Raw genomic sequence first — 15,408 nt, forward strand, 5'->3', positions numbered from 1 at the left:
TCCAATCATAATTTTTATGGGGGTCACCACCAAATTCCATGGCCTCTTAAAAATACTGTATTGTTATTTATCAAAATTGCTTCCACCTTGCAAACACCCATTCACCTGTGCAGTCATCTACCACGTCCACCAATGTCTCAAAGCGCAGCGTTTAGTGCAGTCAGACATCACCCTTCAACCAATGTTGAATTTAAACTTCAAGTTTTTCCTTAAATTCAAATTTAGTTTTCTATTTAAAAATAAAATGATTAAAAGTACATTACAATCTCTTATTTTCATTATACAGACATTATAATAATTCAAATAGGTTTTAAAAGGGTCAAACCAGACTCTCGCACACAATTTGTATGGGAGTCAACACCAAATTCCATGGCATCTTAACAATAGTGTGAGGTGTCATCCTGCCACCAATATTAAATTTCAAAATTCAATTAAAATTACATTTTCAATTTCAAATTATAAATCAATTTCTATAGGGTCACACCAGACTCTCATCCACAATTTTTGAGGGGGTCACACCAGGATCTCGCACAAAATTTTATGGGGGTCACTAACAAATTCCTTGCGTCAGGCATCATCCTTCCACCAAAGTTGAATTTCAAATTCAATTTCAAACTTAATTTAGATTAGAAAATATACCCTGGTTTGCCAGAGTTGCCAGACTTGCGCTGTCATAGAGGATTTAAAGGATTTAAATTGTCTTTAAGAATCTCTCAGGCAGGATCAACCATGTCAGTTAAGGTACCTCTAACGGGTGTTTTTTTATTCATCTCAAATTTCAAATTCATTAAAAATTTTAATGTCAGTGGTTTTGTTTTATAATTATCTCAACACAAAACAGAACCCCCCCCCCCCCCCCCCCCCCCCGTAGCCAGGATCACACGTAGCTCAGGTTGAGCTTGCAGGAAGCCACACACTCGCTTCCAAAACAACCCCATTCAAGAAGCCAAAACATGACCTTATTCAGACCTGAAAATCCCATACTAGGACTTTTACAACTACTAGCTTTAAAGGGATATTGAAACTTAAAACACTTAATCCTTATCCAACTGGGGCAACACCCTACAATCTAAAAAAAATGAGGGACTGAGTCTATCTTAGGAATGGAACAGCAAGATGTGCATGCGTGCCACCACTCAATTTACTGTCTATTGAGCAAAGATAGCCAATGGCGGCATACACCCACAAATTACCACCCAATTAAGGTGACTCAGTTCTCAAGATTATAAAGGTCCCAGTGGTTAGATCCGCCCCCTCCCCAATCAAACCCCAGGTGTGTTTTATTTTGGAATACCCTGTCATGATCGCGCCTGAAAAGGCATCAGTGCCACCCTCTGCTGCGAAGATTAGACCTCTGCGCCAAAGACTGCGATTTTGGCCATAATCTTCCATTTATTCTGTGTTTAGTTTGCCTTGTTTTTACCCTGTCTGAACTGTGTCTTATTCCTTCTGGTCTGCTAATTGTTTTCCCTGCCCCACCCGTGTCTGTGCTTCTAAGTTTGCTCTGGTCATGTAACAGTTAACCTGCCTTTGCCTCAGTGATTGACAGCTGGTCCCTCCTATCATCTTCTGGACTTGGTTCCTGGTGTCCTATTTAAGATTTCAGCTTCTGCCTGTGCCTTGCCGGATATTGAGCTTGCCTCTGCCTGGTTCTGTGTTTGCTATTCTTGCTCTGTTTATTCTGACTCTGCTTTGTATTTCTGACCATTCCTGCTTGCTGCCTGCCCCTGACCATATTGCCTGTTTATTGACCTCGCCTTTGGATTGTGATTTTGTACTTTTGCTGCCCGATTGTTGTGACCCGGACTGTCGACCATTCTTTATTGTGTTTTGTCTGTCTGTCTTGTCTTTGTGTCCCACCTAGCCAGTGCAGGGACTGACGCCCAGTTGCTCGCCGCCATCTTAGGGCGGATTGTGGCAAATAGGTAGAGGACAGTGGGCGGGGCTGAGCTTAGGGCTCACTGTGTTGTCTTGTCTTGCTGTCCGGTTACTAACAGAATATCCGGCCTAATATATATACTGCCCCCTCTGGTGCCATGGCTACTGTGGAAGATCTTGCTACCCTTGTTTCTGAGCTGGCCAAACAGGTCCGGCTATTGGCCCAGCAGCTACCAGCTACCACTCCTGCCACCCCAGTGGTCACGCTCAAGGAGCCTGACAAGTGTTCAGGGGACCTGAACACATTTTTGACCTTTAAAGAGGCTTGGCTTAGTCACCCCACCCCTAGCTCCTTTGAACAGGCAATTTCTCTAGCGATTTCTATTGATCGCACGCTCAGGGAACGTAAAAATACATCTAGCCAGAATTCCCCCTGTGTAATTGATGTTCCTTCCTCTGTCTCCTCTGAGCCTCTGCCTATTATGTCTTATCCTCTGGTCACCATGGAGAAACCTTCAGAACTGGGCAAAATTAAAAGATCCCTGGCCCGTAAAGAACACAGAAGACTAAACGGACTATGTTTTTATTGCGGTGAAAGTGGACACTTCATCAGTTTTTGTGCCAAGCGTCCTTCAAGGCCAGATCATCAGCGTCCAGATGACTACCAGGAGGGTCATCTGGGTGCCCAGGTGGGTGTAGTTGTTGTGCATTGTCCCGCTGATAACAAGTCAGTAAGTTCGGGCAATATGGAAGTTGGCTCTGTGTGTCCCGCCGAGGATACCATGTCTGCTAATTTGTGTAAGGTGGAAATTGGCTCTGTATGTCCTGGTGATGGTACTAGGTCTGTGTCCTCATGTAAGGCAGAATTTGGATCTGTGTCTGGTATTGATTTGAGCAGTTATGGGAGATCTGTCAGACCGGTTACATATCTCTTGGAGTCGGATTCTGATGAATGGGAGACGGACGATGAGATCTCTAGCGATGTTGAGACCTGTATTGTTAGAGGTCCTTTCCCTCCTAGGTCTGGTTCATCTTGTGAGGGTCCGGAGGCCCCTCATAAAAGGGGGGGTAATGTCATGATCGCGCCTGAAAAGGCATCAGTGCCACCCTCTGCTGCGAAGATTAGACCTCTGCGCCAAAGACTGCGATTTTGGCCATAATCTTCCATTTATTCTGTGTTTAGTTTGCCTTGTTTTTACCCTGTCTGAACTGTGTCTTATTCCTTCTGGTCTGCTAATTGTTTTCCCTGCCCCACCCGTGTCTGTGCTTCTAAGTTTGCTCTGGTCATGTAACAGTTAACCTGCCTTTGCCTCAGTGATTGACAGCTGGTCCCTCCTATCATCTTCTGGACTTGGTTCCTGGTGTCCTATTTAAGATTTCAGCTTCTGCCTGTGCCTTGCCGGATATTGAGCTTGCCTCTGCCTGGTTCTGTGTTTGCTATTCTTGCTCTGTTTATTCTGACTCTGCTTTGTATTTCTGACCATTCCTGCTTGCTGCCTGCCCCTGACCATATTGCCTGTTTATTGACCTCGCCTTTGGATTGTGATTTTGTACTTTTGCTGCCCGATTGTTGTGACCCGGACTGTCGACCATTCTTTATTGTGTTTTGTCTGTCTGTCTTGTCTTTGTGTCCCACCTAGCCAGTGCAGGGACTGACGCCCAGTTGCTCGCCGCCATCTTAGGGCGGATTGTGGCAAATAGGTAGAGGACAGTGGGCGGGGCTGAGCTTAGGGCTCACTGTGTTGTCTTGTCTTGCTGTCCGGTTACTAACATACCCCTTGCACTAATTTAAAATTGTATTAATAAGAAAAGAAAAGGTTTTAGGGTCGTATTAGATGGCCTCTAGCAGATCGGTGCTCGCTTAATGAGCCTATTAAAGGGGTAGTGCGGCGGTAAAGAATTATTGACAGAATAACACACATTACAAAGTTATACAACTTTGTAATGTATGTTATGTCTGTGAATGGCCCCCTTCCCCGTGTCCCACCACCCCCACCCGTGTACCCGGAAGTGTGGTGCGCTATACATACCTGTCACGTGCCGACTCGTCTCCGATCTTCTCGGACGGCTGGGCCGAATCCCTCCGAGCGTCCTGAGTGCCGGCCGCCCTCTTTAGCGTCATTGAGTACCGGCCGCGTCATTGTCTGCTCAGCCGTGATTGGCTGAGCACAGTTATGCTCAGCCAATCGCGGTTGAGCAGCCGATGACGCTGAACAGGGCAGCCGGCACTCAGGACGCTCGGAGGGATTCAGCCCGGCCTTCCGAAGACGACATCGCAGACTGAAGATCAGAGACGAGTCGGCACGTGACATGTTATTCTGTCAATAATTCTTTACCGCCGCACTACCCCTTTAAATGGCTTGCTAGTCGTTTAGCAAGGGCTAGTCGTTTAGTAAGCATTGATAGTGATGTCCTTACAGCCCTTGCCCAACTGTGTACATCACCTGTCCATGGTGAGGCTGTCTTACTTCTGCTTACTTCTCGGAGCTGCCACTGTAGTTTCAGAAGCAGTAATTGAACTGACAGGCTGCTCAGCCAATCACTGTCCAGGACCACCATGATTGGCTGAGTGGCCTGTCAGTTCAGAGACCCGCCCTAAAATTACAGCAGCGACTTCGGGAAGCGAGCAGACGCCAGAAGAACACTGGGACTGAGTAGAGGTAATATATATAGTTTATTTTATTTTTTTCAACAATCGTCAGTCGTCGGCCACGCATTGCTATTACACATAGCATGCGTGGTCGGCGGCTGATGATTTTAGGTGAGGACCAAAAGACACAATCAGCCTTATTATAGCTCCGTGTAATAGGGCCATAAGTTGAGATAAATTTATTATTCATTATCCAGCTAGTTAATAGAACGTGTAGAATGACACTCACCATAGGCACACACTGTACTTCCAAAGAATGTCCCTTGCTCATTAGGACCAAGCACATCCATAGATCACCCTGACAGCCACTTGACTTCAATCTATCAAATACAAGTGACTTGTATATGATATACTTACTAATTCTGCAGGTGATGACAGATTGAATGTCCTATATTCCCAATAGAAGGTAACATCCTCAAAACCAATGCAGGTCATGAATGTGCAGGGCAGGGAAACATCTGTTCCATTCCGAGCTTTGATCTGAGGGGTTTTTCCTACATTGACTTCTAAAGAGACGCAGGTATGGACAAGTAACGCAGCTGGAAATAGAGAAAAGTGTTAATTTTCATTTCTTTACAAAGCAGTTAGTAAAGTGAATACAATGCATTTAAATACTAGAAAATCAAACAGTATCACATCAGTAAAACATCAGGAATACTTACTATGTACCTTAGGCCCCATTCACACTACGGAATCGGCGGCGAGATTCTGTGCGGAACCCATTACCGCCACCCCACCCCCCTACCCTCACGCGAATCCTGCCTTCTATTACTTTGAATGCTTAGGGCTCACACACCTCCACTCTCCACGCCTCTCCACTCCACACGTCAATTCTTTGAGTGGAGAGGTGCGGAGAGCGGAGGCATGCAAGCCCTTCCATTCAAACTGATAGAAGGCAGGATTCAGAGTCTGTGCGTAGGGGTTCTGCACAGAATTTCGGTAACAATTCCGTAGTGTGAACGATCCTTAGACTTCTTTAGGAAACTTAATTAATAAAAACATATATTAAACATATAAACAGATAAAGAAAAGTTTTTATTCTTCTACATTATTTGGTGTCCGCTGTCCATTCTACACTGTGCTAAAAATGATGTCCAGGACACTATACTGAAAGTAGCACCCTAAAAGCACCCCCTCTTTTCTGGACATTGGGGATCTTTTGCCATACATACACTGACCAAATAGAACCAAGCATCGGACCCACCCACCTCTCTTATTTTTCCATAGGATTTGCTATACATGGAACCAACACTTTGAGTATGAGCGACCCCTGATGCTTGCATTGCCAGATGAGGTTGGATGAGGCTGTTTTTATGCAGTTTATGTAACTCCCATAGAAGTGCTAAGCATTTTACACAACCTTTAATAACCTCTATGGGAGTTACGTAAAGTGCGTAAGACTGTTCAGCTGTTCTCGGGTTCCGGCATCCATCAGACATTTATAGCATGTCCTGTTGATATCCCATAAATGTCAGGATGGGAATACCCTTTAATACCATTAGTCACAAAGTCCATTTACAAATTGGAAAAGCTGATTCAGAAATTGTATAAAATTCAGGGAACCAGAAGAGGATTTGTAGAGGTTGTGGGGTCTGAATAACAATTTTAGTAATTAGGATTACATCACTGTAACGGATAATGACAGTATCCTGTGTTCCCACTTAAAGGAAGAGGGATAATATTATTTAACCTTACAGATAACTATTAAATTACTGCTTACTTCAATACATGCTGAGCTGTAACCTGGAGTTCCAGTGGGTGTTCTCTAAGAGATCAAGCTTCATTTCTGAAAGAAACCTGATCACTTTAAAGTGTCACGGTCGTTAAATTTTTTTTTGCAGAACTCAATAGTCCAGGCGATTTTAACCCCTTCAAGACCAAGCCTATTTGCACCTAAAAGACCAGGCTCATTTTTCAAAATCTGACCTGTCTCACTTTAAGTGCTTATAGCTCAGTGATGCTTTAACGTATGCTAGCAATTCTGAGATTGTTTTTTCGTCACATATGGCACTTTATATTAGTGGCAAAATTTGGTCACTACTTTGTGTGTTTTTTTGTGAAAAACATCAAAATATCATGAAAAATTGTAAAAATTTGCATTTTATGAACTTTGAAATTCTCTGCTTCTAAAAAAAGAAAGTCATATCACATAAATTAGTTACTAAGTCACATTACCGATATGTCCTCTTTATTCTGGCTTCATTTCATAAACATATTTTACTTTTTTAGGGTGTTACGGGGGTTAGAAATTTATCAGCAAATTACCACATTTTCATGAAAGTTTCCAAAACTGATTTTTTTAGGGACCAGTACCCCAAAATTTGTAACGCAGGTTCTCCTGAGTAAAAAGGTACCTCATATGTGGGCATAAACCACTGCATGGGCACACAGCGGGGCTCAGAAGGAAAGGAGCACCAATTAGCTTTTTCAATGCAGATTTTGCTGAAGAAGTTTCTGAGCACCAGGTGCATTTGCAGTGCCCCTGTAGTGCCAGCGGAGTAAAATCTCACCATAAGTCACCCCATTTTGTAAATTACACCCTCAAAGAATTCATTTTGGGGTGTGGTGAGCATTTTGACCCCGCAGGTATTAGAGGAAAGTATTCAAAAGTAGACAGTAAAAATGGAAAAACTCGAATTTTTCCAATAATATGATCCTTTTGTTTGAAATTTCTCAATTTCACGAGGAACAAGAGAAAAGAGTACCTTGAGATCTGTAACGCAGGATCTCCTGAGTAAAACGGTACCCCATATGTGGGCATAAACCACTGCATGGGCACACAGCGGGGCTCAGAAGGAAGGGAGCGCCAATTAGCTTTTCCAATGCAAATTTTGCTGAAGAAGTTTCTGAGCGCCAGGTGCGTTTGCAGTGCCCCTGTAGTGTCAGCAGAGAGAAAACCCCCCATAAGTCACCCCATTTTGGAAAGTACACCCCTCAAAGAATTCATCTTGGTGTGTGGTGACCATTTTGACCCCACAGGTATTACAGGAAAGTATTCAAAAGAAGACAGTAAAAATGAAAAACTCGAATTCTTCCAATAATATGTTCGTTTAGTTTGAAATTTCTCAATTTCACGAGGAACAAGAGGAAAAAAGTACCCCAAAATTTGTAACGCAGGTTCTCCTAAGTGAAAAGGAACCTCATATGTGGGCATAAACCACTGCATGGGCACACAGGAGGGCTCAGAAGGAAAGGAGCGCCAATTAGCTTTTTCAATGCAGATTTTGCTGAAGAAGTTTCCGAGCGCCAGGTGCGTTTGCAGAGCCCATGTAGTGTCCGCAGAGTAAAATCTCCAAATAAGTCACCCCATTTTAGAAAGTGCACCCCTCAAAGAATTTATTTTGGGGTGTGGTGAGCATTTTGACCCCACAGGTGTTTGAGGAAAGTATTCAAAAGTAGACAGTAAAAATGAAAAACTCGATTTTTTCCAATAATATGTTCCTTTAGTTTGAAATTTCTCGAGGAACAGGAGAGAAATGTCACCCCAATATATGTAAAGCAGGTTCTCCTGAGTAGAACGGTACCCCATATGTGGGCATAAACCACTGCATGGGCACACAGCCGGGCTCAGAAGGGAAGGAGCGCCAATTAGCATTTTCAGTGCAGATTTTTCTGAAGAAGTTTCTGAGCGCCAGGTGCGTTTGCAGAGCCCCTGTAGTGTCAGCAGAATAGATTCCCCCCAAAAGTCACCCCATTTTGGAAAGTGCACCCCTCAAAGAATTCATCTTGGGGTGTGGTGACCATTTTTACCCCACAGGTATTAGAGGAAAGTATTCAAAATTGGCCAGTAAAAATGAAAAACTCTAATTTTTCCAATAATATGTTGGTTTAGTTTGAAATTTCTCAATTTGACGAGGAACAGGAGAGAAAACGTACCCCAAAATCTGTAACGCAGGTTCTCCTGAGTAAAACGGTACCCCATATGTGGGCATAAACCACTGTATGGGCACACAGCAGGGCTCAGAAGGGAAGGAGCGCCAATTTACAGGAGCAAAATTGCAGCTAGTAATGGTTATTAGAATAGCGCAGTTACTAAAATAGAATAAAAAAAATAAGATTACAGGTAATGTGGGGTGGTTACGGGCAACCAGGGGTGGTTATGGGCAACCTGAGGTGGTTACATGTAATCTGGGGTGGTTACGGACAACATGGGGTGGTCACGGGCAACCTGCTGTGGTTACGGCAACCTGGGGTGGTTACAGGCAACGTGGGGTGGTTACGGGCAACGAGGGGTGGTTATGGGCAACGTGTGGTGATCACGGGCAACCTGCTGTGGTTACGGCAACCTGGGGTGGTTACAGGCAACGTGGGGTGGTTACGGGCAACGAGGGGTGGTTATGGGCAACGTGTGGTGGTCACGGGCAACCTGCTGTGGTTACGGCAACGTGGGGTGGTTACAGGCAACGTGGGCTGGTTACAGGCAACGTGGGCTGGTTACAGGCAACGTGAGCTGGTTACGGGAAATCTGCTGTGCTTACAGACAATCTGGGATGGTTACAGGAAACGTGGGGTGGTTACGGGCAACCTGCAGTGCTTACAGACAATCTGGGGTGGTTACGGGCAACGTGGGGTGGTTACGGGCAACCTGCAGTGCTTACAGACAATCTGGGGTGGTTACGGGCAACGTGGGGTGGTTACGGGCAACCTGCAGTGCTTACTGACAATCTGGGGTGGTTACGGGCAACGTGGGGTGGTTACGGGCAATGTGGGGTGGTTACGGATAAACTGAAGTTCTTATAAGCAATCTGGGGTGGATACCTGTTATCTGGCATGGGCACCGCAATCTGGAGGGGGTCATTGGCAATTTGGGGAGGTCAGAGGCACTGTGGCGTGGTCAGAGGCGACGTGTGGTGGTCAGAGGCAACGTGCGGTGGTCAGAGGCGACGTGCGGTGGTCAGAGGCGACGTGCGGTGGTCAGAGGCGACGTGCGGTGGTCAGAGGCGACGTGCGGTGGTTACGTGCAATCTGGGGGGGGGGGGTTACATGTAATCTGGCATGATTACGGGGAACCTGGGGGGTTATGTGCAACCTGGAAGGGTTACAGACAATCTGGGATTGTTACTGATAAACTGAAGTGCTTATAGGTAATCTGGGGTGGGTACATGTAATTTGGGGTGGTTACGGGCAATCGGGAGGGGGTCACTGGCAATTTGTGGTGGTTACGGGCAACGTGCGGTGGTTACGGGCAACGTGCGGTGGTTAAGGGCAACGTGCGGTGGTTACGGGCAATGTGCGGTGGTTACGGGCAACATGCGGTGGTTACGGGCAACGTGCGGTGGTTACGGGTAATCTGGGGAGGGGTTAGGGGTAATTTGGGAGTAAACTGCAATTATTACTATAATAAAAAGTGTGTGTTTTATTTTTTTGTATGTTTGTCACTTTTTGTACTTTATCCATTCATGTTCACTGTATTACTATGATTACTGTGATATTTTCTATCTCAGTAATCATAGTTCAGTGACAGAGACCAAATTGGTCTCTGTCACTTTAAATTTTCAGAGTTGGCTGGTTGTGAAGCGCATGCGCACTTCATAACCAGCCAGGACGTCGAGGAGGAAGGAGCTCCGTGGATCCGGTGAGTATATGGGGAAGGGGGGGTGACTGGGGGATGGGGGTGACAGGGGGGGTGGGGGGCGACTTGGGGGGTGGGGGGACATCACTTTTTATCCTCTGTCACCAATCATTCATGGTGACAGGGGATAAAAAGTGCCTGGATGCACATGGCACAAGCGATCAGCGGTATATAGTATATACCGCTGATCGCTTGTACCGGGACCAAACAGGGGGGTCCCCGATGACTGCCCCATGCTCTCCGCTACCTCCGGTGGCGGAGAGCATGGGGCTTTCATTCATTTTAACTTTTACATCGCTGTGAACCGACATTAGTCGGTTCACAGCGATGGCGGCGGCCATCTTGGAAATGATGGCCGCCGGGGGAGGGGGGTTAGTTATTGGGGCACTAGGGGGGGCTGATCTGAGGTCTGGGGGACACTTATTTCATCTCCCCCCGCCGTAGATTCACGGCGGGGGGAGATGAAAGGCGGCGGCGGCACCGGTAATCTCCTTTACCGACGGTCGCCGCTATAACGTTAATAGCGGCGATCGTCGGTAAGGGGGGGGGCCGGGACGGACCCCACACACTGCCCCAACCCCTCAGCTACCTCCCGGCCCCGCAGCCTTATTCTCTGCCATCGCAGTAAAAAGCTGATGGCAGCAGAATAAGGACCATTAGTGACCGCCGTAGAAAGCCGTATCGGCGGTCACTAAGGGGTTAAGGAACATATATTTGTTAACAATGGTTTGAATTTGAATTGAAAGCCATCAGATAAAAGAAAAGTTATACATGTTACATATCATTGTAATCGTAACGACTTGAGGAACATATATACCGTCAGTTTTACCCCAGGGGGAATGGCGTAAAAACAAATACCCGCCAAATAAATAAAATGCGTTTGTTTTTTATTTCACCACACATTTAATTTTTACCTGGTTATGCAGTGTACTTTATGAAAAAATTCTATGGCCTTTTAAGCACAAGGAGAAAAAACGGAATTGCAAAAATGCTAATTGGCCCGGTCCTCTAAGGGTTAAAGCCGTCCATTCTTCTTGGCAAAAAGCCTCCCTTTCCTGTACATTCCTGGGCTGTCTTGTATGAACTGCATGCTTGAGATTTCCCCAGAGTGGCTCAATGATATTGAGGTCAGGAGACTCAGATAGCCACTCTAGAACCTTCACTTTTTTTTGCTGTAGCCAATGACAGGACGACTTGGCCTTGTGTTTTGGATCGTTGTCATGTTGGAACGTCTAAGTAGGTCCCATGCGCAGCTTTTGGGCTTAAGAGTCCAAATTTGCCTCCAGTATTTGCTTATAATTTGCTGCATTCATCTTTCTTTCAACTTTGACAAAGTTTCCTGTGCCTTTGTAGCTCACACATCCCCAAAACATCAGTGATCCCCCTTCATGCATTACAGTAGGAATGGTGTTCTTTTCATCATAGGCCTTGTTGACACCTTTCCAAATGTAACGTTTATGGTTATGGCAAAAAAATTTGATTTTGGTTTCATTAATTTAAAATGACCTTGTTCCAGAAGTTCGGAGGCTTGTCTCTGTGCTGTTTGGCGTATTACTTTGGGGAATTTGCGCAGTAATAGCTTTCTTCTGGCAACTCAACCATGCAGCCTATTTTTCTTCAAGTGCCTCCTTTTTGTGCATATTGAAACAGCCACACTGCTAGTTTTGAGGGAGTCTTGTATTTCAGCTGATGTTATTTGTGGGTTTTTCTTTGCATCCCAAACAATTTTTTCTGGCATTCATGGCCAAAATTTTTGGCAATTTGTGTCAACTTCTGTGCATTTTATCAGGCCAAACTCACTAGGGTATGTGAAGTTTTGATCGGGGTCATTTGGATGTTTTTGGTTGTCAGGATCAACCTGTCATGAACGAAATGAAGGTTCTGGAATTGCCATCTCAGTCTCCTGAGCTCATTATCATTAAAAAGGTACTCTGGGCTAGGGGTATTTTTACTGTATGGCCGGGGAGGGGTGGATATAGACGCCGCTGTCCACTTATCTCCCCGATTGCTGCACCGGGTCCCGGATTGCGCCCCCTCATTCTCCCGTCCCGCTGCTGCTTCCTGGTCTGAGCTGCAGCTTGAGACGTCTCAAGGCTGCTCAGTCATTAAGCGGTTGTAGCAGGGTCCTGTCTCGGCCGCTGAATGGCTGAGCTGCCTTGAGACGTCACGTCTCAAGCTGCAGCTCAGACCAGGAAGCGGCAGCTGGACAGGAGAACAAGGCAGTGCAATCTGGGACCCGGCTCTGGAACCGCGTAGCTAAGTGGACGTCGGCGTCTATAACAAAGCCGTGGCCATTTGTTATAAGGGTATTCCAGACTATTGGGAAAAAAATAATATGCTGCTGGACTGGGGGAAATAGAATACAAACCTACACCTCCCTAGTACCAGCCCCCTACAGCTCCCATTCTTCCCTTTCCACCCCTTCTATCTTCCTACTGTTTCAAAGACAAGCGCTCGGTGCAAGAGCTACATCCTCTGCCCCAACTCTGCGAGAGATCGGGGATAAATGGAGGTTTTTATTCAATTTATCCCCTACCCAGCAGCAACTTTTTTTTTTACAATAGCCTGAAATACCCCTTTAATATCCCTTGAACAGAAGTAGCTCTTGAGTCTGGTGATCTGCCAAAACTCCATTACTTTCTATAACATTAAAGCCTAGTATTTAAAACTGCTCAGTTTATATGCTGCATCTAGAGAAGGGGTTTTGTAGTCAAATTACGTCTGTTCAGTAATAAAAATAGATTGTCCCTTTTTGTATAGAAGTATAGCGTAAGCTATTTTCATCTCCCTTATGGTTATCCTTTGTCTAAGTATCATTAGTCAATGTCTTACAATGTTACTAAGGAAAAGGGGAGGAAAGAAGAGAGTAAGTATAATAACCTATTATTAACATCATGGTACATGTGGAGAACTATAAACAGTCAATAAGGTAACAAAAACTTTAGATGTATCCATCTCTACAGAATAAATAAATGATACCAATGTAATAATCATATTTAAAATCTCATAGGTATGAATAAAAAAATGCATACAGTATGTGCGAGTGATATAAAAAAAAAACGAAATATTAATCGTTTATTGCTATCAAATATCAAAACGCAAAGTGAATAAGCAGAAGAGAAATCTAATTGCCTTTAAAACAGCAACAGATCTTGTAGGTGACTTGTACAGAGTGTATGAAGGAGCTCAGCAGGGAATTTGTTCCAGGTATCTTGGAGAACTAACCCCATATCTTCTGTAGTTGTTGCTCCTCAGACCTTCTGTCTCTCCATGTAAATGGGGGCGCCCAGGCCGCTGCCCATGTCCAGTGCTGGCTTAGGTACATTGATGATGTTTTATTTATTTGGCAGGGGTCAGAGTCCCAACTGAGGAGCTTCATGGATGAGCTCAACCAAAATAACCTGAACATCAGACTCACCTATAAAAGTGATCCAAAGAAGGTAGAGTTTCTAGATATTTTGATTGAAAGTGATGATTTGGGGATGTTACAGACGGACGTGTTCCGAAAAAAACCTCTACAAACTCCTTGCTCCACGCATCCTCAGCACATACATCAGCAACGAGTAGGGCTGTCCCAACAGGACAGTTCCTAAGGATGCGCCGAATTTGCTCCTCTGAGTCTAAATTTGAGACTCAAGCGGAGGATTTGAAAAATCGCTTCAGAGAGAGGGGATATAGTAAGAGAGTAATAGAGAGAGGGTTTAGACGAGCTAAGCAGACAAAAAGGGAGGATACCTTACAAATAGGAATGAGAAAGAGAAAAGAAGACGGGACAGTGAGGTTTGTTTAAACATACAATTGTAGATGGGAAATCATGAGGAAGGTGTTGCAGAAACACTGGCCGGTCTTAGGTACAGACCCAGTGTTGGCCTGTAAACTTCCTACAGCTCCTGCAATGACAGCTAGAAGGGGTAAAAACCTAAAAGATCTCTTGGTGAGGAGCCACTATGCCGCAAAAGTAGAAAATCCATTTGGGCAAATAACTCCTAAACAGGGGTGTTTCCCATGTGGAAATTGTGTGGCGTGCCCTAATGTCTCTAGGATAGGGACATTTCAAACTGCTGACGGCACAAGACAGTATACTATTCGGGACTATGTGTCCTGTAATAGTACACATGTGGTGTATTATGCCACGTGTGGCTGCGGCAAAATATATGTGGGCCTAACTGCACGTGAATTAAAAGTGAGAATAAGAGAACATGTGAGGGGCATAGTGGCGGCCAAAGACATAGATGATATAGATTCTTTAAAAACTATCCCTCGGCACTTTAAACTTTTTCATGGAAGTGATCCAAAAAGTTTCCAAGTCAGGGGTATTGAAAAGGTCAAGGTCAGAATTAGAGGAGGCAATGTGAGGAAGATTTTGGCCCAGAAGGAGTGTCGCTGGATTATGGTGCTAGGCTTTCTTTCTATTTTAGGTTACGGGATCTCAAGAAAACGGGAAACTGGGATAATGCGTTATGGATTTCCAGGATAACAATGAAAAGAGGACATTTTAAGATATATCATAATTTATTGTAATATAAGATTTAATTATGGGATAATAAAAAATATAGTATAAACAAATAATATAATATAATATATAAAAAATACAAAATAAAAAAATTAGTATTAATACTTGATCACACATGCGTTTTTTGCACTTGCGTTTTTTATGCGGTTGTTGAGCACTTTACTGTATATGGTGGTATTACACCACCCTTGACTTGCTAGGCACTTTAATCACTTTTGAATGAATGCACTTGTCACTTTTTTACATATTATCTTTTTATTCCCAACATTTTTTTTTTTTTTTTACTTTTTCACTTTGCAAATTATGAGTCACAATTCATATTTCACTAGGATATTAATTATATCATAATTATTTTTTGGCTTATTCATGATTTTGTTTGATTTAGATTTATAATTAGTAATGTTGTCTCGTTTCATTGTATCATGATTATTGTATACGATACTACCATCTATCCAGTCACCGCTGTCCCAGTAAGGTTAGAGTTAATGAGGGAGTGCATCGTGGATGGGTGAGCGCGCCCGGCCGGTTGTTGATGCAGGAGTCACTTCCGGGCGGCCTCAATTCTCCTAGTGCGCATGTCCGTGACACTTTCCGCGTCACGGCTGTGCGTGCGTGAGGTGAGCCGCTGACCCGGAAGTGACGCGGCCTCGACTTCCGGTCCGGCGCGCCGACGAGTCCGGAAGTGATGTTAACTCATAGTGAGGCCCGGTATGTATATAAGGGAGATGGGGATTTAGGGGGGCAGTTCCCTGAGGAAGCCCGGTTGAGGCGAAACGTACGTAGGGACGGCTGTGA

At 44.6% G+C, this 15,408-nt stretch overlaps 1 protein-coding gene across 2 annotated transcripts in view; it reads right to left on the reverse strand.

Moving 5' to 3' along the window:
* SCN4B (sodium voltage-gated channel beta subunit 4) overlaps positions 1-15,408 on the reverse strand; it is a 50,207-nt gene that overhangs the window by 4,989 nt on the left and 29,810 nt on the right. For both annotated transcript variants that reach the window (XM_069947065.1, XM_069947066.1), the window contains exon 3: positions 4,886-5,067. In XM_069947065.1, coding sequence (XP_069803166.1) covers positions 4,886-5,067 — 182 coding nt within the window. The remainder of the gene's footprint in view (positions 1-4,885; positions 5,068-15,408) is intronic.

The sequence above is a fragment of the Dendropsophus ebraccatus genome, chromosome 12 (genome assembly GCF_027789765.1).
Source record: "Dendropsophus ebraccatus isolate aDenEbr1 chromosome 12, aDenEbr1.pat, whole genome shotgun sequence".
NCBI classification, from domain to species: Eukaryota; Metazoa; Chordata; class Amphibia; order Anura; family Hylidae; genus Dendropsophus; species Dendropsophus ebraccatus.